Genomic DNA, 22,245 nt, shown 5'->3' on the forward strand with positions numbered 1-22,245 from the left:
AACAGGCTATGTATTTTCACACAGAACTGTGCTCCCACTCAGGAGATGAAGTTTGCCTGGACTACTATTCCCAAGGCATGAAACTTAAAACATTTCAAGGAAATAAAGAAATGTCAAACCAGTTTAAAAACTCACTCATTTTCCAAAATGACTTAAAATTCTTGAAAACGTAGTCAAACTTGTATCCAGAAGCAAATTTACCAGTAAATATATTCAATATTCTATACAGTAAGTCCCCTACATACGAACCTCCAACTTGCAAACTTTCAAGGAAGCAAACATGCGTTTGCATGTCCAATTACGTTAAGTTAGTTCACATGTCTGGCGTGCACTGTCATGTGCATGCATCCTCTACAAGTGGTTGTGCTTTTGTGTATTTTACTGTACAGTACTGTACAGAGTACAGTAGTACAGTATCTTTATTTCAAGCCCAAGATATCTGGAAGCAAGCGTAAAGGCAGCAGTGATGTAGCTGGTACTGCTAAGAAGAGATTCACGACAGAGGAAATGGCAAGGCGATTTTCTTTATTTGAGGAGGCACTGTTAGTTTCTGAGGCACAGGACCCGGAAGTAGAACAGTACACCAAAGTTGCAGCAGCCATTCAGAATGCATCCAGTGCTACCGTGTCATCTATGAGGAAGAGAAAAGAGCTACTACCCAGACATCGCTGGATCGTTTTTTCAAGAGGGTAGACAGAATTGAATCCAGCAAGGAACCAGAACCTGTGCCATCAAAGTCAGAAGTGAGTGAAACTGCAGCTTGCCCTCCGTCGCCTATTGTTGACGATCCTTCAGCTCTACCATCTCCCACCTCCTCTCCCTCCTCCAGTCAGTAACTCTTCTTGCCTGTTCACTAGATGCAGCCTCTGTATGCCAGCTGCTGTACTGTACTACTGTACTTTTCAAGGGACTGTACTGTAAGATGAAAAATGTTTTCCTTATTTTTTGTTTGTTTTTATGTATTATTTGTGTGAAAAGTATTATAAACCTATTACAGTACAGTATTATATAGCAGATTGTGTTAGTTGGGTACCTAGGCTAACTTTACTGGACTTACAAACAAATTGGACTTAGAAACACGCTCTTGGAACTGAAGTTGTTCATATGTAGGGGACTTACTGTATAATCAAAACAGAAACAATGTGAATTCCACAATAAAGCAGATGCATAATCAGCGTGAGTTTCAGAAATAATTTCATTTCTGCAATATGCATTAGTTAAAACCAACCTGCCAGTGCTGGGTGACAGCATTCCACACTCCCACTTTCCCTGTATGACTTGTGGCCACCAACTGGTTACCGATGAAGAAGAGAGCGTCTACAGGAACACCAAGGCTGAACACGCCTTAAATGATAATAAAAAATAGAGGTTAATCAGTCACCATCTTTCGAATTAATCAAAACCCAGATTAAAAGCATCTTTTAAAGGCATCTCATTTCTAGAAATTATGTTCCAGACACTTTGGGAACCAGAAATAAGAAACTTGAAAGCTCTTAAGCAGCAGATAAAAGTCTACCCCAAGTAATCTCACTCTGATTGAACAGCTTGTTATCTGAAGCTGTGGCTCCCAAACCTAGCTGATCATCAAAACAACCATGTAGATTTAAAGTGAACAAAATAAAACAGAAAGAATCCTGGGATTCCTGGATTCATGCCAGACTCACTAAATCAGAAAACCCACTGCATGTCTATAAAATCCATAGGAGATTTAGCTGCAGCCTGCTCATGGACCCGATATCTGAGAATCACTAATCTGAAGACACAGACTTGGCAACCTCAACTATCCAGAATGTATCTAGAAATCTGGGAATAGGCAAAAAAGAGAAAAGAACGAAACAAAACAGCAAGAAGTCACACTGTATTCAAAACAAACATTCAGGCCTTTATCAGAGCTTATTTTAAACCTCCTGTTTCCCAACACTGCAGATCTCAAGTTAATTCACTCCAAAGACACTAACTATACTAGGCCATGGGATTAAAAAATATGAGAAGATAAACAACAGGGATTTACTGTATAGCACGGGGAATTATATTCAATATCTTGTAACAACCTATAATGGAAAAGAATCAAAAACAAGTATGTATACATATATATATATATATATATATCCGAATCACTCTGCTGTACGCCTGAAACTAACACAATATTGTAAATCAACTAAACTTCAATTAAAAAAACAAATAAACGTAAGAAGACTGGATATTACTAGGAACTTAAGATTTAAAAGAAAAAAATACAAACAACCAATTTTAATGCAATAATAACAGAAGGATACACAGAGTACAGTAGTAACCAGAGGAGTAAAAGAGGGCAGGAAAAGGAGTTTGAGAATATTTCTTAGAAAAGCAGCCACTTGAGTTGGGTTTCTTAAAAAGGTGAAAAGGAATTCATCAAACTGGGGGATCAGGAATGGGTAAGCCCAGGGAACCTGAGAAAAAAGGGAAGAGGGGTTGCAGGTGAGGGACCTTGTAAGGATAGCCCACATTAATAGCAAAAGAGCCAAGAATGTCTCGGCTCACCTTGGTATATAGCATGTATGGCCCTACATCGTTGTCTCTCTTTAGCTGAGTCCTACACCAGCAGGGAGGAGATTCTGGGCCGGAATCCTGGCTCTGACAGTACCTTTCTTTGCCACCTTCAGGTTCCTACTTCGCCACCTTCAGGTTCTTACTTACCTGATCTATAAAATAGGGTCCAAGCTATATGTCTCAAGGCTCACTTTCACCTTAAAAATGTTATAATCCAATTTTGACATTTAAATAGTATTCTATTACTTGAAAAGCACCTTATGAGAAATACTTTTTACCTAATTATGCTAGAAAATAAGCCTCACTATAAAATATTGTTTTATGTGGATCTTTAGCTGTTTCAAGTATCAGTTTTTTTATTTTTAAAAAAGTACCTAATGTGTGACAACAGGAACAATTTTCTCAGCATCTAGCTGAGAAAAACAAGGATTCACAAGGCTTTGAAGAACTCACGGGGGGAAACAAACCAATTAAATGCGACTGTAATATGTTGAAAAGCATAAGCCAGAAAAGATAACTGATTTCTTTTGAATCTTACACAAATGAGGGATATTTCTTTATGTTCAGAAGTGTACTATATACAAGACAAGACCAGTGGCAATAAACAACACCTTGAAAATTCTTAACCCATCTTGAAAAAGCCAGGCATCTAGCAGAAAGAAAAATGATATACACTGGACAAAAATGAAAAACAAACAAATCTGGAAAGTATTGCTAAGAATGTCTTCCATATGTACATTTTAACTTTTATGTACTCATAAATACATATTTATACACATGAATAGATCATCTCAGCCCAATCTGTCAACCAAAAAAAACCAGAGCAAAATAAAACACAACACAACATACAAAAGCTAATAAGCTCTCTGATCAGAACTGGCTGAGAAATTAACTTGCCACTTCAAAGCACAGAGTAATCATTTCACACACAACTTCAGGAACTCTCATGTATTAGTACTTTAATCTTGATGCTAGACAATTTTTCAGAACATGTTAAGATAACTATATTCAGTACTATGGGCCATATGAGAGGTAGAAATAAAAACAGGAAAACCAACAAACACTGATTACTCGAGAGAAGAATGAGATTCTAGGAAATCAAGGAAGACATTCTGAATGATCTCAAGAAATTTCAAGTGTCACCCCTGCTTAGACTCAACAATGCTGACCCCTATCCCCAAGGAGGACACCAGTATAAGTCATGACGAGCTCCTGTCTTAAGGGGCCCTGCTTATGGCACTAATCCAGCAGCAATGTCTTATGTAAGTTATAATGAAGGCGCTCAGCCTCTGGGGAAGCTCTATCATGGATACACCAGCCCTAACAATTTTCTTCGGATGGTGCCCTCAGGTTCTGAAGGATATTTGTAGCAACAAATAATCTCTTTTACATGAACAAATTACCATCTACCGTCTCATAAGGTAGCTACTGACCACACCCTTTTTCTGGGGGAAAAAAAAAAGCAAGGCATAAAATCTCCTTCACTAATTGGTATGTTACAAGCGGCAATTTGAAAAAACAAACAAACAAAAAAACCACAACTGATTTCTTTTCTGTATACTTACCAGTATATTAAAATTTCAAAATTTTTAAAGTATTTTTTTTCCCTAAAGTTTTAGGGGGGACTTTCACTGCCAGTCATGATGGAGTAAATGACATCAGACTATTCCTCACCATACAAAAACCTGCCAAAATACATGGGGCAACTGTTTTTAGGCACCGGACAACAGGGAGCAGAAGACCTGAAGCACAGTAAACACACAAGACAAGCCCCACGGTCACACGGGCTTTCTGTATAAGCTCTCCTGACCACAGCGAGGTGAAACCCAAGGGAAAATCAAGTGAGGGTTTCTCTCAACTGAGAAAGCTGAGGTCAGACTCTAGAGCTGTTGAGGCAGCTAGAATTTATGAACAAGGTATAAGAAAGAAAGAAGGGAAATGCACCAGTGTGGGAGTAGAGATGGCGCAGAACTTGTATAGGGGTTTTCCTATGCCTTGGCTGAGACCAGGCTGCACCTGGGCTGGGTGAGAATCCCCGAGGAATAAAAGAGAGAGGCTGGGGCTTCGCTGGTGGCGCAGTGGTTGACAGTCCGCCTGCTGATGCAGGGGACATGGGTTCGTGCCCCGGTCTGGGAGGATCCCACATGCTGCGGAGCGGCTGGGCCCGTGAGCCATGGCCGCTGAGCCTGCACGTCCGGAGCCTGTGCTCCGCAATGGGAGAGGCCGCAGCAGTGAGAGGCCCGAGCACTGCAAAAAAAAAAAAGAGAGAGAGAGAGGCTGCTGTAGGCCTGGGAGCTAAGTGGAAACAGCAGAGGTCATTTGTGGGTGGATTCAATAGTTCCAGCTCAGTAAGACTCACTCTTCAGGCATTCTGTTAAGACTCCAAAAAGATAACACCACACCCTGAGTAGGAGCCATGCCCTAAAATAAAATATAGAGGTGAAAAAGGCTACCTCTCCTTAACAAAGCAAAAAAAGCAAGCCTAGCAGGATAAAGATACTCTGGTAATTTAATTGCCTGCCAGAGCAAAACTCACATCTTTTAAAAGAAGACAGCACTATTACTCCCTACATAATAATAATAATAATTCATACTCCCTACATAATGTATCATGCACAAGCCCAACATATAATCACAACTTCCTAGACATGTGAAGCAGGAAAATGTAACTCAAAATAAATGAGATGGTGCAGATAGTGGAATTAGCAGACAAAAACTAATAAAACAGCTATAATGAATATGTTGCATTTAGCAAAAAATAAAACATAATGAGTGAATAGACAAGAAATCTCAGCTGAGAAACAAACTAAAGCAGAATCAAAAAAGGCAATCTTAGAGCTGAAAAGTCCAGCTTCTCAAATAAAAAACTTACTAGATAGGCTTAACTGCAGATTAAATGAATACCGCAGCAAAAGGGCAAAAGACAGTAAAGATATCGATCTAAACTGACGAAGGGGGAGAAAAGAAATTGGAAAAAAAAAAAATAGCGCTTCAGTGCCTTCTAGGCCAATACGAAGTGGCCTAAAATGTAACTGAATTTCAAAAAGAGGAAGAGAGAAGAGGGAATGAGGGAGGGATGTTAGGGAGAGGGAGTGAGGTGGGGGGAGTTGGAGAGAAAGAGATAAGAGTCCTCCCTCAATGGGGTCAACCAAAAATTCTCCAGACATTTCCACAGGTCCCCTGGAGGACATTATCCCTCGTTGCAAGCCACTAATCTATGTACAGACCTATTACAAATCAATAATAGGATGACAATCTCATAAAAAGAGGGCAATGATTTTAAGACACGTCTCAAAAACACAGTACAAATGGTCAATAAGGACATGAAAAGATGCTCAGTATCATTAGTAGTTAGGGAAATGCAATTAAAACCAACATTAAAATCACTGCACACCCACTAGAATGGCTCAAATTAAGACTGACAATAAAAAAGTGTTGGTAAGGGTGCGGAGCAACCAGAACTCTCACACGTTGCTGGCAGAAATGTAAAATGGTAATAACCACTTGGAAGACAGTGGTGCATTTTCTCATAACATAAACCATACACTTTTCACAGGTCCCAGAAATTCCACTCCTAGACACTTAAGAAATGTCCAAAGACGCAGACGTAGAGAATGGACTTGAGGACCTGGGGAGGGGGAAGGGTAAGCTGGGACGAAGTGAGAGAGTGGCATGGACATATATACACTACCAAGTGTAAAACAGATAGTTAGTGGGAAGCAGCCGCATAGCACAGGGAGATCAGCTTGGTGCTTTGTGACCACCTAGAGGGGTGGGATAGGGAGGGTGGGAGGGAGGGAGACACAACAGGGAGGAGATATGGGGATATATGTATGTATAGCTGATTCACTTTGTTATAAAGCAGAAACTAACACACCATTGTAAAGCAATTATACTCCAATAAGAATGTTAAAAAAAAAATGTCCAAAGAAAGACTGCTACCTTCATAGCAGCTTTATTCCTAATATCTGCAAACTGGAAATAAACCAAATGTCTACCAACAGATGAAAGGATAAATAAATTCTGGAATATTAATTCAATGGAATACCACTCAACAATAAAAAGGGATGAACCACTGATACACTCAACACCATGGATGAACTCAAAAGCATTATGTAGAATGAAAGAAGCCAGAGACAAAAGAACACATACTAACTACATAACTCCACTCATGAAATTCTAGACAAAAGAAATCTAATCTATGCTGACAAAAAGCCTAAACTGCTGTGTAAACAATGGCGTTTATGCTCAACATCTGCTTCCTTTTGGGAATCTGGAATCTTGATACAGGCTAGGCAGAGGGCACTTAAGTGACTAGCCTCTAGAAATAACCTTGGGTAACAAGTCTCTAGTGAGCTTCTTCCCAGGTAGACGTCTCACAACTTTGTCACAATTCACTGCTGGAGGATTAAGCATGCCCTGTGAGATACCACTGGAAGGGAACTCTTGAAAGCTTGTACCTGGTTTCCACTGAACTTCACCCCATGTGTCTTTTCTCTTGTCAATTTTGCTTTGCATGCTTTCACTGTAATAAACCATAGCTCTAAGTACCTCTATGTGCTGAGTCCTCTAAGTCCTCCTAGCAAATCACTGAACCTGGGAATGATCTTGAGGACCAGACACAGATATAGAGGAATGAAGTCCAAGGACTGAGCCCTGGGGCATGCCAAGATTTTGAAATTAGGCAAATAAGGAAGAACTATCAAAAGGAACTGAGAAGAAACAAAGAGCTATAATAAAAGTCAAGACAATAAGGTGTCCTAGAAGCCAAAGAAAGAAAGTCTTCAATAGGAAAAGAGTAATCAACTGTATCAAATATTATCAAATGACAGTTCTAACCAGATGAAGACTATAAATTGATCCTAGGATATAGCAGAGTACAGATCATGGGTCCCACTAAGAGGAATAGTTTTATAGAGTGGTTGGGGGCACAATTAGAGCAACTTCTAAAGAGAAGAGGAGGATATAGAAACAAGATCAGATAACTACTCTCTCTTGCTTTAAGAGGAACAGAAAAATGAAGTAAAAACTGGAAAAGACCATAGGGTAGTTTTTGCTGCTGATTTTAAGACGGAATTAAAGCACAGCTGTATGATGATGGAAATGATCCAACAGAGTGGAATAACTTCTAGGGCAATGTCTCCAGTAGGTAGAAGGAAATAGAACATAGTACACAGCTGGATATAAGGAGTTGGCCTTAGATAAGATCAGAGACAATTTAACCACAGTAATAAATGTGATAATAGATTATATGAGCACAGATACACGTAGATGGGCAGATGTGACTGAAGGAATTTAGGAGAAGTCTCTCCTGGTTTTCTCTATTCTCTCAATGAGAATGGCAGAAGATGTTGGAAGTTTAAGGAAAAAGAAGGTATGAAACAGTCATCTAGGAGAGTGGCAGAGCTGACAAGGGTAGTGTAGTGGGATTTCTGGGTAGCCTTCAAAGGCCCACCTGAGAGTAGAGGTCACGGACTGAGACTATTGTTTTGTGTGCATATGCATTTCTTTTTCCTCACCACCTTTAATATTCAGGGGGAAAGGTCGATTTGGCCAGGGATGTGGTTTCTCCAGGTAGGTAAGGCAAAGGGAAAGATACAAGAAAACTGAGGCTCTATGCTAGAGTGATTATAATGATGGAATCCAAGTCTATAAAAAGGGAAGTAATGAGGGAAGTTCCCAGTGGAGTTAAAGAATTTTTGAGTTGGAAAATCAGAGTTAGTAATTTCAAAGGCATGAAGATAGTAATCTAGAGGGCAGCTGAGGACTCCATCAAGCGTAAATTCGGATGGCATGAGATTCGAAATGTGGGCAGGCGTGGGGATTGGGGGAGTAGCTGGGAGAGAAGGGAAGGAAAATGGTCTAGAACAATGATTCTCTTCAAGTATGGTCTAGGAATCCTTGGTCTCTGAGAACCCTCTGGAAGTCTGAAGTCAAGACTATTTTCATGGTGATATTAAAGCACTACTTGCCTTTTTTTTAAACAAATTCTCATTATCTCAAGAATGTACAGACGAGTTTTCCAGAGGCTACATGACATGTGATGAGGTCACCACTTAGACAATGGCATCTGCATATGAGTTCTTATATTCTCTAGAATGGTTTATGATGGTAGGCTGGGGTATAACTAAGTTTCCCAAGACTAACTTAGTTTGGCCTAAATACTTCCACTATGCTTTTATTAGTTGTCTTCAGTTACATGTGCTATAATTATTTTAAAATACAAGTTTTCCTTGTGCCTACAAAGAAACACAAGAAGTACACTTTGTTGTTTTGCAATATTAGTTTTTAAAATGTTCTGAAAACCTTTCTTAATTTTTAAATTTTACCTAAAACTGCTTAAAATATTTTATTCTAAAATAAATTATTTTTAATGTATTTTTCTTATACTTAAATTGCCTTTCAATCCATAGCTGCACCAGCTAAATCTAACAGTGCTGGCAAAGATACATATGACATAGCAGAGTTCTTTGATTCAAGGAAGGGAGGACTCTAAACAAACTGAGCAAAACTGTATATAAAAATTTTAAATAACAAAAGTAATCTTTCCCTCAACTTTATAGATATTAATAATGCCTTACTGTGCCTATGCAACAGAACAATTTTGAACAGTATTATAAAGCCAGCTGTGCGTTCCCTGAGACCAAACAGAGTTTAAAGAAATATTTTAAATGAAGATGGAAAAAGTGTTTTAAAAGCCACAAATTGTTACAGATTTTCAAACTAGAAATGAAAAAGCCACTGAATCATCCTACAGGGTAAGTTATGGCATTGCACTGGCTAGAGGAGGGCACACAATCACTGGGAGACTAAGAAAGCTAGGAAAGATGGCGATGGTGAATGCCTGCTAGATGAAATGTCAGTAAAAGAAACCACAACACTGGCACTTTTCAGTGACACAGTAAGTCCTCGAATTAAAGACTGGTGCAGACAGTAGGTTGTCTGCAAAATTGTATTTTTGTCTTACAAAAATGAATACACAGATGTGGCTGGACCTGGTGTTTTGTTTCTGTTCATCCAGTATCAGTACCAGCCAGTCATCAGAGATCTTTTACCTGAGTATCTGGCCACAAACACACATGGTGTTGAAATATTCAAAGTGTTGAAAACTTATGAACATCACACTTTATCCTAGAACATTACTGTTGATCTTTGCACTAATGGTGCAAAGCAATGTTGGGTAAAAAGGGCAAGCACTTTAGCATGAATCAAAGCAGTGGCAGTAAACTGTACTGGTAGTGATTAAATTCTTCTCTGCCGCACACTTTCAATCAAAGAAAAAAAGGCAAGTTTAACTTAAGAATTTCCTGGATAAAGCAATCTGTGTAAGAATATGTATTGACTAAGTCTCAATTTTGAGTGTGTGTCTTCTGAATATTCTGTGTGACTAAGTACCATGACTGTGTCGAGGAGAAGCATCTTCCAAATTGCTGGAGCTGAGAGGAAACCAGCTGCTCTTCTCATAGCGTACCATTTTCATGTGAAAGCACGACTAACAAACTATGGTAATTCTGATTTGGTTGTTTGGTAGACTTTCCTAAAAAGCGAGAAAAGTGGACCTGTTACTTTAATGATACAAACTCAGTGTTTCAAGTGAATATCAGAATTCTGGAAAACGTTTATCTGCCACAGTGAGCATGACAACTTCCTAACACAACAGAGTTCAGAGATGTGATCAGTGGTTATAGTAATAAATGTGATTTTTTTTTTTTTTACTCTATTGTACAATGAAAGGTATCAACATTTGGAAGATCTACATGACTCAGAATAAACCAACACTTTCCAAATGACGAGTGCCTCATGTTATAAAATTATGTAAGGACAAAAGATCCATTCAAAGTACAAAACAGATTGATGGATTTTAATTTAACAGAGTATGATCTCTATGAACAGAGTTCATCGATATCATTTCAAAATTTTGGGACAGAAGCAAACACTATCCACAATTATCTGAAAAGACTATATAAAAATATGTTTTTTTCAACTATGTATCTGTGTGAAGCCAAATTCTCTTCATGTAGTTCAACCAGAGTAACAAAACGTGGCAGACTGAAAGCAGAAGTATCAGAATTCAAAAAAACATTAAAGAGGTCTACAAAATTGTAAACCATTGCCACTCTTCCCACAAAAATTTTTGGAAATATAGTTATTCTTCGTTAAAAATGTTATTCATGTTACCATGCAATGGGCTTATTTATGTTATTTTTTAAATTAATAAGCAGTTATTAAAATTTCAGTTTTAATTCCTATTATGGTAAATATCATTAGATAAAACCTATACAGACAAAAACTCTTAATGGTCCTGAACTAGAATGTCAAGTGAAATTTAGAAGAGATTTAAAAGCTTGAGACTTTCTGGCCTAGAAGCAACAAATGAGGAGGAACAACAAAGTTATTCACCCAATCCTCAGGCCCAGTGGTATGAAAGAGGTGGAAAGAAAGCAGCCACCACTAAACAGGATTCAGGAAAAGCACATTCTTGTAGAGCAGTCCGGTTTCAGTTTTTTTCCCTCCTTACCAGATCGTTCCTCTCACATTGAGCAGCCCTGTATATTACTGGACCCTGAAAATAAGATGCAGCAGCTCTAGCTAAAGAATAACTAGTCCAATAACTAGTTTTGATATTTACAGGCAATCCCTCTTAAACTTCAGAATATTATATATATAACAGCGTAAACAAGATTTTTCCTACCAATTTCACTTCCACTTCCTCCATCTTGGACACTCCATAAGATGATGCTACTCTCTGAGGCAACGGCGACCATTTTGTCTTTGTCTCCATGTGGACCTCCAACCACTTTTGCATTTAAAGCTACTCGTTCAATAGTCCAATCCAAATATGGGCTTGTAAACACTTGTTGCCATCCTGAAGATTCTTTGATTCTGTTAAGAACAGACACATAAGTGAGACTCAGCAGCACTTAAGCAAAAAAACACAAATGAATGTTCCAAAATAAATTGAATCACAGCTATTTATCTACCTTTATATTTATTAAATATAAAATTTTGTTGCTCTATATCCTCTACAAAGCCAGATTATTCCTGAGGTACCTTATATTTACATACATAGAACATACAAACCACTTAAAAGGAGCCTAGAGTTCTACACTTCTCCAAAGAATAATTTAGCCAAGTTCTTCAAATTGTAAAAACTTTAGTTACTTAAAAAAAAAAAAAAGGTAGCACCTTTCACTTTTCTACACAAAAATTTGGAACTGTGATTATCTATGGATGGAAATAGTCAACAAAAATCAGAGTTTCAGGCTAATTATTATTCCTTTCAGTTACTGATCAGTTATTCAGTTACTCTTATTAACTGAAACTCAACCAATCATTTTTTTTGAAACTTCAGATGATAGTCTATTCATGGAAACTACGATAATGGAGTGATCTGGTATACGATATATACTCCAACATCTTGGCACAATCAAGTGAATACAGTGTGGGGCTTTGGAAACCATTCTCTGAGGACTGGATTTTAAAGGTTTTATTCTAAATGAAAAAAGTCTCATGAGCCTATTCATTCCCCATATGTAAAGACTTATTATCATGATTCAGATTTGCAGTTGACTGAATAAAAATGCTTTAATATTTAACTTCTGATAAACACACCTGTAAATTTTTAATAATTTTTTCTGTTCTAACTGAATTTAAGTCTTTCAGACATGTATTCTCTGTGACTATACAGTAAGTCTTCATACACTTAAAACCTACAGTTAAGCAATCATGACAATAAATGACCTGAACTTTAACTACGGAGTATCTATTTTTTAAAGTTATACCAAATAAGTGATACAAACAAAATTGTAAAGATTCTCTTTGCCTTACCTAAAGAGAACAAATAAATGTGAAGAAGATAAGTGCTCCTTTATATACTACATGACATATTCACCACAAAAATCAAACTTTAGTATTCATAAATGATGATCACCTAACAACCTAAATAGAATCACTTTAGGGCTTCCCTGGTGGCACAGTGGTTGAGAGTCCGCCAGCCGATGCAGGGGACACGGGTTCGTGCCCCGGTCCGGGAAGATCCCGCATGCCACGGAGCGGCTGGGCCCGTGGGCCGTGGCCGCTGGGCCTGCGCGTCCGGAGCCTGTGCTCCGCAACGGGAGAGGCCACAACAGTGAGAGGCCCGTGTACCGCAAAAAAAAAAAAAAAAAAAAAAAAAAAAAAAAAATCACTTTAGCTTCATTTTTGTTTAAAAATGTACAATAAAGTAATACAACTATAATTCACAAAAATATGCAATTCAACCTTCTTATTAATTTCAAGAACTAATGATTTCCTTAAACTTAAAAGCAATACACAGAAATATGTATTATTTTTTCCTAGGCAATGGATGGTCTGTAATTACCCACTTCAGCCACCAGATGGGATTCATGTGTTGAAATACACAAATGGAAATAATTATCTAATAAACTCTAAATACTGACAAACATTGAGAAATGAAATAGAGATGGCTCTTAGGAACTGTCAGACTGGACACAAAGCAAGAATTGCCAGCACTTCAAGAATAATGATAATATGCTGCTATGTGGATGCAGACATATACTAGGCTCATACACTGTTCAAGAAAGAGACGCTGTACCTATTTAATGAGGTGAATGATGTAATCTTGTGATCATTAATTGAGGAATATAAATAATAAAACTAAATACGATCTAATCTTTTACAAAGAGTGTACTTCTAAATAATTTTTCTCTAGAAAAATTAGGGGATTATAAAATAAAGAGATGCCAAAAAAGAGTAAAACAATCAGGACAGCATATTTGAGAGGGATTATAACAATTACATAATTTAACTCAATAAGATATGTGAATTTACTTCTATTTCTAAGTTAAAATTAAGAACAAAGAAAAAGCAATATTTGCTCTATAATTTTCCATACATGTAATACAAAATTTCACATAAGTAAAACAAGACAGAACAAGCTCTGATATTATAGCACTCCATCTCCTTACTGCTGCCTAGTGAACCAATGCTCTGAAATCGGAAAAGCTATGTAAAGAATATGCATATTCTTTGTGGAAAATATGTGGAATACTATCAGGAATATTATGTGGATGTTATGTGGAAAATATGTGGAATATTATCTTCCACATTAAGATCTCAAAGAAACAGAGTGGAGGGGACATGCCTTACAAGATTTTGAAACTTACTATAAGCATACTGAACTGCAAACTGTATGACAATAGATACATATGTCAAAGAACCTAAGTGTCTAAAATGGCAATAAGAACATATATACCAATAATTACCTTAGATGTAAATGGATTAAATGCTCCAAACAAAAGACACAGACTGGCTGAATGGATACAAAACAAGACCCATATATATCCTGTCAACAAGAGACCCACTTCAGATCTAGGAACACATTTAGACTGAAACTGAGGGGACAGAAAAAGGTATTCCATGCAAATGCACATCAAAAGAAAGCTGGAGTAGTAATACTCGTATCACACAAAATAGAGTTTAAAATGAAGACTGTTACAAGAGTCAAAGAAGGACACTACAAAATGATCAAGGGATCAATCCAAGAAGATATAACAATTGTAAATACATATGCACCCAACATAGGAGTACCTCAATATATAAGGCAGATGTTAACACCCATGAAAGGAGAAATCGACAGTAACACAATAATAGTGGGGACTTTAACACCCCACTTACATCAACGGACAGATCATCCAGACAGAAAATCAATAAGGAAACACAGGCCTTAAATGACACATTAGAACACACGGACTTAATTGATATTTATGGAACACGCCATCCAAAAGCAGCAGAATACACATTCTTCTCAAGTACACATGGAACATTCTCCAGGACAGATCACATGCTGGGTGACAAAGCAAGCCTCAGTAAATTTAAGAAAACTGAAATCATATCAAGTATCTTTTTCTGACCACGTTATAAGGTTAGAAATCAATTATAAGAACAAAACTGTAAAAAACACCGCAAACATGTGGATGTGGAGGCTAAACAATATACTACTAAACAACCAATGGATCACTGAAGAAATCAAGGAGGAAATAAAAAAAAATACCTAGAGACAAATGACAATGAAACCATGACAATCCAAAACCTACGGGACACAGCAAAAGCAGTTAAGAGGGAAGTTTATAGCAATACATCTTACCTCAGGAAACAAGAAAAATCTCAAATAAACAACTTAACCTTACACCTAAAGTAATATGAGAAAGAAGAACAAACAAAACCCAAAGTTAGTAGAAGGAAAGAAATCATAAAGATCAGAGCAGAAATAAATGAAATAGAGACAAAGAAAACAACAGCAAAGATCAATGAAACTAAAAGCTAGTTCTCTGAAAAGATAAACAAAACTGATAAACCTTTAGCCAGACTCATCAAGAAAAAAAAAAAGGCTCAAATCAATAAAATTAGAAATGAAAAAGAAGTTACAACTTACATCACAGAAATACAGAGGATCACATGAGACTACTATAAGCAACTACATGCCAATAAAATGGACAACCTAGAAGAAATGGACAAATTCTTAGAAAGGTACAACCTTCCAAGACTGAGCCAGGAAGAAGCAAAAAATAAGGACAGACCAATCACAAATACTGAAATTGGAACTGTGATTAAAAAACTTCCAACGAAAATCCAGAACCAGATGGCTTCACAGGTGAATTCTATCAAAATTTAGAGAAGAGTTAACACCTAGCCTTCTGAAACTATTCCAAAAAATTGCAGAGGAAGGAACACTCCCAAACTCGTTCTATGAGGCAACCATCACCTTGATACCAAAACCAGACAAAGATACAACAAATAAAGAACATTACAGGCCAGTATCACTGATGAACATAGACACAAAAATCCTCAACACAATACTAGCAAACCAAATCCAACAATACATTAAAAGGATCATACACCATAAGTAAGTGGGATTTATCACAGGGATGCAAGGATTCTTCAATATCTGCAAATCAATCAGTGTAATACACCACATTAACAAACTGAAGACTAAAAACCATATGATCACATCAACAAATGCAGAAAAAGCTTTTGACAAAATTCAACACCCATTTATGATAAAAACTCTCCAGAAAGTGGGCATAGAGAGAACATACCTCAACATGATAAAGGCCCTATATGACAAACCCACAGCTAACATCATTCTCCAACAGTGAGAAGCTGAAAGCATTCCCTCTAAGATCAGGAACAAGACAAGGTTGTCCACTTTCACCACTTTTATTCAACATAGTTTTGGAAGTCCTAGCCGTGGCAATCAGAAAAGAAAAAGAAATAAAAGGAATCCAAATTGGAAAAGAAGTAAAACTATCACTGTTTGCAGATGACACGATACTATACATAGAAAATCCTAAAGATGCTACCAGAAAACTACTAGAGCTCATCAATGAATTCAGTAAATTAGCAGGATACAAAATTAATGCACAGAAACCTCTTGCATTCCTACATACTAACAATGAAAGATCAGAAAGAGAAATTAAGGAAACAATCCCATTTACCATTGCAACAAAAAGAAACAATCCCATTTGTCATTGCAACAAAAGTAATAAACCTACCTAAAGAGGCAAAAGACCAGTACTCAGAAAACTATAAAACACGGATGAAAGAAATCAAAGACAATACAAACAGATGGAGAGATATACCATGTTCTTGGATTGGAAGAATCAATATTGTGAAAATGACTATACTACCCAAAGCAATCTACAGATTCAATGCAATCCCTATCAAAATTCCACTGGCATTTTTCATAGAATTAGAACAAAAATTTTACAATTTGTATGGAAACACGAAAGACCCTGAAAAGCCAAAGCAACCCTGAGAAAGAAAAATGGAGCTGGAGGAATCAGACTTCCTGACTTCAGACTATACTACAAAGCTGCAGTAATCAAAACCTTATGGTACTGGCACAAAAACAGAAATACAGATCAATGGAACAGATAGAAAGTCCAGAGATAAACCCATACACCTATGGTCACCTAACCTATGACAAAGGAGGCAAGAATACACAATGGAGAAAAGACAGTCTCTTCAATAAGTGGTGCTGGGAAAACTGGATAGTTACTTGTAAAAGAATGAAATTAGAACATTCTCTAACACCATACACAAAAACAAACTCAAAATGGATTAAAGACCTAAATGTAAGGGCAGATACTATAAAAGTCTTAGAAGAAAACATAGGCACTACACTCTGATATAAATTGTAGCGGTATCTTTTTGGATCCATCTCCTAGAGTAATGGAAACAAAAACAAAAATAAACAAATGGGACCTAATTAAACTTAAAAGCTTTTGAACAGCAAAGGAAATGATAATCAAAATGAAAAGACAACCCACAGAATGTGAGAAAATATTTGCAAACAAAGTGACTGACAAGGGATTAATCTCCACAATTTACAAACAGAGCATGCAGCTCTATATATATAAAAAAAAAAATCATAAAATCGGCAGAAGATCTAAACAGACATTTCTCCAAAGACATACAGATGGCCAAAAAGCACATGAAAAGATGCTCAACATCACTAATTATCAGAGAAATGCAAATCAAAACTACAGTGAGTTATCCCCTCGCACCAGTTAGAATGGCCATCATCAAAACGTCTACAAACAATAAATGCTGGAGAGGGCGTGGAGAAAAGGGAACCCTCCTACACCCCTGGTGGGAATGTAAACTGGTACAGCCACTATGGAGAACAGTATGGAGGTTCCTTAAAAACCTGAAAATAGAACTACCATATGATTCAGCAATCCCACTCTTGGGCATATATCTGGAGAAAACCATAATTCAAAAAGATACATGCACCACAGCGTTCACTGCAGCACTATTTAAAATAGCCAAGACATGGAAGCAACCTAAATGTCCACTGACAGAGGAATGGGTAAAGATGTGGTACTTATATACAAGGGAATATTACTCAGCCATTAAAAAGAATGAAATAATGCCATTTGTAGCAATATGGATATACCTACAAACTATCATACTAAGTGAAGTCAGACAGAGAAAGTATCACGCGATATCAGTTACATGTGGAATCTAAAAGAAAAATAGTAATAATACAAATGAACTTATTTACAAAACAGAAAGAGACTCACAGACTTTGAAAACAAACATGGTTACCAAAGTGGAAACGCAGCAGGGGAGGGATAAATTAGGAGTTTAGGATTAACATATACTCAATACTATATATAAAATAGATAATCAACAAGGACCTACTGTAAAGCATAGGGAACTCTACTCAGTGTTCTGTGATGACCTAAATGGGAAAAGAATCTGAAAAAGAATAGATATATGTATGTGTATGACTGAATCAACTCTGCTATATACCTGAAACTAACAGAACACTGTAAATCAACTATACTCCAAAAAAAAAAAAAAAGACCTGTCTCAGTAGTGTCTTGTACAAGCTAATTAAAATCCAAACTAGAAGAGTAATATTCACCTCCAAGTTGATGCCTGTCCTATCCATCTGAACTATGGCACTCCTCACCAAATGTAGTAAGCAGAATAATGGCTCCCCAAACATGTCCTCATCCAAACTGCTGAAACCGGTGAATGTGTTACCTTATATGGCAAAGGGGCTTCGCAGTTGTGATTAAATTAAGGAGATGGAAGGATGATCCAGGTGCAACCAATGTAATCATAAAGGTCCTTATAAGCAGAGGTAGGACAGTGGGAGTTAGGGAAGAGACTTGAAGATGCTATGCTGCTGGTTTTAAAGACGGAAAAAGGAACTGTGATCCAAGGAACACAGACGGCCTCTAGAAGCCGGAAAGGGCAAAGAAACAGATTCTCTGCTGGAGCCTCCAAAAGGAACCCAGCCCTGCCAATACCTTGATTTTAGCCCAGCAAGATCTAGTTTGAACTCTTCTGAACTCCAGAACTGAGTGATGATAACTGTGTTGTTTTAAGAAACTAAATGTGTGGTAATTTGTTAGAACAGCAGTTAAGAAACTAATTCAAGTCACCTATGTTATTTTCTTCTCCTAAGTCTCTGCAGCTGAAACTTTGCTGTTCAGTTGATTTGTTTGTTAGATGTTTCCACCCCATTCCACTCCCTTAGGAATAGAAACCATAAGGTGAGGAGGGGTAGCCCTCAGACTGAGCCCACTCACTGCCTGTCCCACTGAGTCAAAGAATTACTAATAATATTGTCAAAATTGTTTGACGTTACTAACACCAGAGACCAGGAACACAGCATTTATTCTGATGCATTCTTAGGTACCTTCTGTGTGCCAGGGACATGGGAAGCACTGGGATGGAGAGAGGTATTAACAGCTCCTGACACCCAGATCTCAATACAATCACATGGAGCAACAAGGTAATATTGAATGTAAGATGTTTTTGAGCAATTAAAATGCAAATGGAATAGCAATGTTTTGGAAGGCTGTAATTTAAAAGAAAGGCATGGTGGGCACAGTGGTGAAGAGCAGTGGCTTTAGACTCAGGATTTAGTTGAGAATCCTGTCACTTCTTTCCCCAGGATGACCTGGGGTACTTTTTTCTCCAAACTGATTTCCTCACTAGTAAAATGGGGACGATGAGATCCATGCCACAGGTTGTTGCAATAATTAAATGAGAACATGTGTACAAGAGCCTTTGGTGTAATGCCTGGCATAAAATAATACCCCAATAAATCATAACTTAAAAGTCCAATTCATTTCTCAATATTCAGAAGCAATTTTTATGGAACTAGATCGTTTCCCAACCTTTTCTCATCAGGAACCTCTAGAGCTGAGTTATTATTTGTTTTTTAATTGGAGTAAAATTGCTTTACAATGTTGTGTTAGTTTCTGCTGTACAATGAAGTGAATCAGCTATATGTATACCTATATACCCTCCCGTTTGGACCTCCCTCCCATGCCCCCCCATCCCACCCATCTAGGTCATCACAGAGCACCAAGCTGAGCACCCTGTGCTATATACAGCAGGTTCCCACTAGCTATCTATTTTACACATGGTAGTGTATTTATGTCAAACCAAATCTCCCAATTCATCCCACCCTCCCCTTCCCCCTGCATACACATGTCCATTCTCTACGTCTACGTCTCTATTCCTGCCCTACAAATAGGTTCATCTGTACCATTTTTCTAGATTCCACATATGTGCATTAATATACAATATTTGTTGTTCTCTTTCTGGCTTACTTCACTCTGTGTGACAGACTCTAGGTCGATCCACATCTCTACAAATGACCTAATTTCGTTACTTTTTACGGCTGAGTAATATTCCATTGTATATGTGTACCGCATCTTCTTTATCCATTCATCTGTCGTTGGACATTTAGGTTGTTTCCATGTCCTGGCTATTGTAAATAGTGCTGCAATGAACATTGGGGTAGATGTGTCCTTCTGAATTATGGTTTTCTCAGGGTATATGCCTAGTGTTGGGATTACTGGGTCATATGGTAGTTCTATTTTTAGTTTTTTAGGGAACTTCCATACTGTTCTCCATAGTGGCTGTATCAATTTACATTCCCACCAACAGTGCAAGAGGGTTCCCTTTTCTCCACACCCTCTCCAGCGTTTACTGTTTGTAGATTTTTTGATGATGGGCATTCTGACCAGTGTGAGGGGATACCTCATAACTCTAGAGCTGAGTTATCTTATTTAGAAGAGCTCTCCCTCCTTCCCACATCTCCCCACTCCTTTTCCCACTCCCAAATCCATAATTTCTGCTCAGTGCTGAAATGATTTATCACACCAGATTCTGTCAATTAGGGTTTCCCTTTGCCTATTTTCCTTCGAGAGATGGACCCCAGCCAGATAGAGGGATTTGGAGGTTAGTTAGGAGACTCTCCAACTAAAAACACAACTGTGGTTTGGAGAGGGTACCATAAGAAGGCAGAAATATAAGGACACAATGATTCTTTCTTTGTGGTCAAGATGGATGAGCTACATTTGTTAGAGCAATTTTGTTTGCCTATGTTGTTGTTCTTTTTTTTTTTTGTAAAAACCACACTGTATATCAGCATAAAATCCCTCATTGTTTATTTTCTACTGGACCTTTCTCGATATAACTTTCACTGTTTTCTTTCCAACACCTCACTGCCAAGTTGATTAGAAAGGCAGTTGATTTTACCTCTCAAAGGTTAAACTGTGAAGTTAAACATATATGCAAGTCTTTCTCTTTAACACATAAAAATGCTTTATCTTGTTTCTCTTCCATCTAACCCAACACACAAAAATATTCAGTCTCCTATTCTGAATTCTCAGCAGATAATGAAGGGAATAATTAAGATGATCAGCAAATAGGCCTATGAAACAGAATCAAGAGCCCAGAAATAAACCCAAGCATATATAGTCATCTAGTATTTGACAAGGGAGCCAAGAATAGTGTATGGAGAAAAGGCATTTTCTCTTCAATTAATGGTGCGAGGAAAATTGGATATTGTAAAAGAATGAAATTTGACCTGTACCTTACACCACTCACAAAAATAAACTCAAATGGATTAAAGACTTAAATGTAAGACCTAAAACCATGAAACTCCTAGAAGAAAACACAGGAAAAATGCTCCTTGACATGTGTCTTGGTAATAATTTTTTTTTGAAAACGACACCTAAAGCACAAGCAACAAAATCAAAAATAAACAAGTAGGACTACATCAAACGAAAAAAGCATCTGCACAGAAAAAGAAACTATCAACAAAGTGAAAAAATAACCTATGGAATAGGAAAAATATTTGCAAACCATATATCTGATAAGGGGGTCAATATCCAAAATATATAAAGAACTCATACAACTCAATAGCAAAAAACCAAATAATCCAATTAAAAAATGGGGCAAAGGACTTGAATAGACATTTTTCCAAAGATATACAAACAGCCAACAGGTACATAAAAAGATGCTCAGCATCACTTGTCATCAGGGAGATGCAAATTAAAACCACAGTAAGATATCCCTTCACACCTGGCAGAATGCCCATCATCAAAAAGACACAAGATAACAAATGCTGGTGTGGATGTGGAGAAAAGGGAACCCTTGTGCACTGTTGGTGGGATTGTAAACTGGTACAGTCACTATGGAAAACAGTATAGAGTTTCCTCAAAAATATTAAGTATAGCTCTACCCTATGATCCAGCAATTCCAATTCTGGGAATATATTCAAAGGAAATGAAAACACTAGTTTGTAAAGATATCTACACCCCCGTGTTCATAGCAGCATTGTTTACAATAACCAAGACAGGGAAACAACCTAAATGTCCATCAATGGAAAAAAAAAGTCTAAAATTAGATTCAAGTATATAAAAATAAATATAAAGCAAGATAAAGGGGGCTTTCATATTCAATGAGAAAGGATGATTTATGTAATAATCAGAACATAATTAGCCACCCACTTGAAAGAAAATAAAACAGATTCCTAAATCTAACACCATATACAAAAAGTAAATTCCACATGGATTAAAGATCTAAAGTGTAATATAAGCTCCAAAAGGGAAGCAATCTACACAAATACTCTTCATTAATACAAGTAACAGGTTGTAAACTGAGCAAGAAAAAAGAAATATAGAAGTAAAACCTAACAAGGTAGAAAATTAATGAATATAGGTGAAAAATATTTCACTGTGCTATTCTTTCCTTTTTTAAGGTTTTAAATTTATTGATATAAAAAGCTGTGGAAAAACAATTTATTAAAATGATCACACTCTTAAAATAATTTGAATATTTTCCTTCCTTCTGAAATCTTTTTATTGGCATTGTGTTGAATGATTTAACTGTACATGA

The 22,245-nt window shown here is 37.2% G+C and overlaps 1 protein-coding gene across 3 annotated transcripts in view; it reads right to left on the minus strand.

Annotated features, from left to right (window-relative positions):
• The window catches only part of KCTD3 (potassium channel tetramerization domain containing 3), a gene marked incomplete at both ends in the record, with an annotated part of 69,492 nt that overhangs the window by 32,228 nt on the left and 15,019 nt on the right, over positions 1-22,245 (minus strand). For all 3 annotated transcript variants that reach the window (XM_079696996.1, XM_079696995.1, XM_079696994.1), the window contains 2 exons: positions 1,229-1,344; positions 11,222-11,412. In XM_079696996.1, the coding sequence (XP_079553122.1) occupies positions 1,229-1,344; positions 11,222-11,412 (307 nt within the window). The remainder of the gene's footprint in view (positions 1-1,228; positions 1,345-11,221; positions 11,413-22,245) is intronic.

This window comes from Hyperoodon ampullatus (genome assembly GCF_949752795.1).
Source record: "Hyperoodon ampullatus genome assembly, chromosome: 2".
Lineage (NCBI taxonomy): Eukaryota > Metazoa > Chordata > Mammalia > Artiodactyla > Ziphiidae > Hyperoodon > Hyperoodon ampullatus.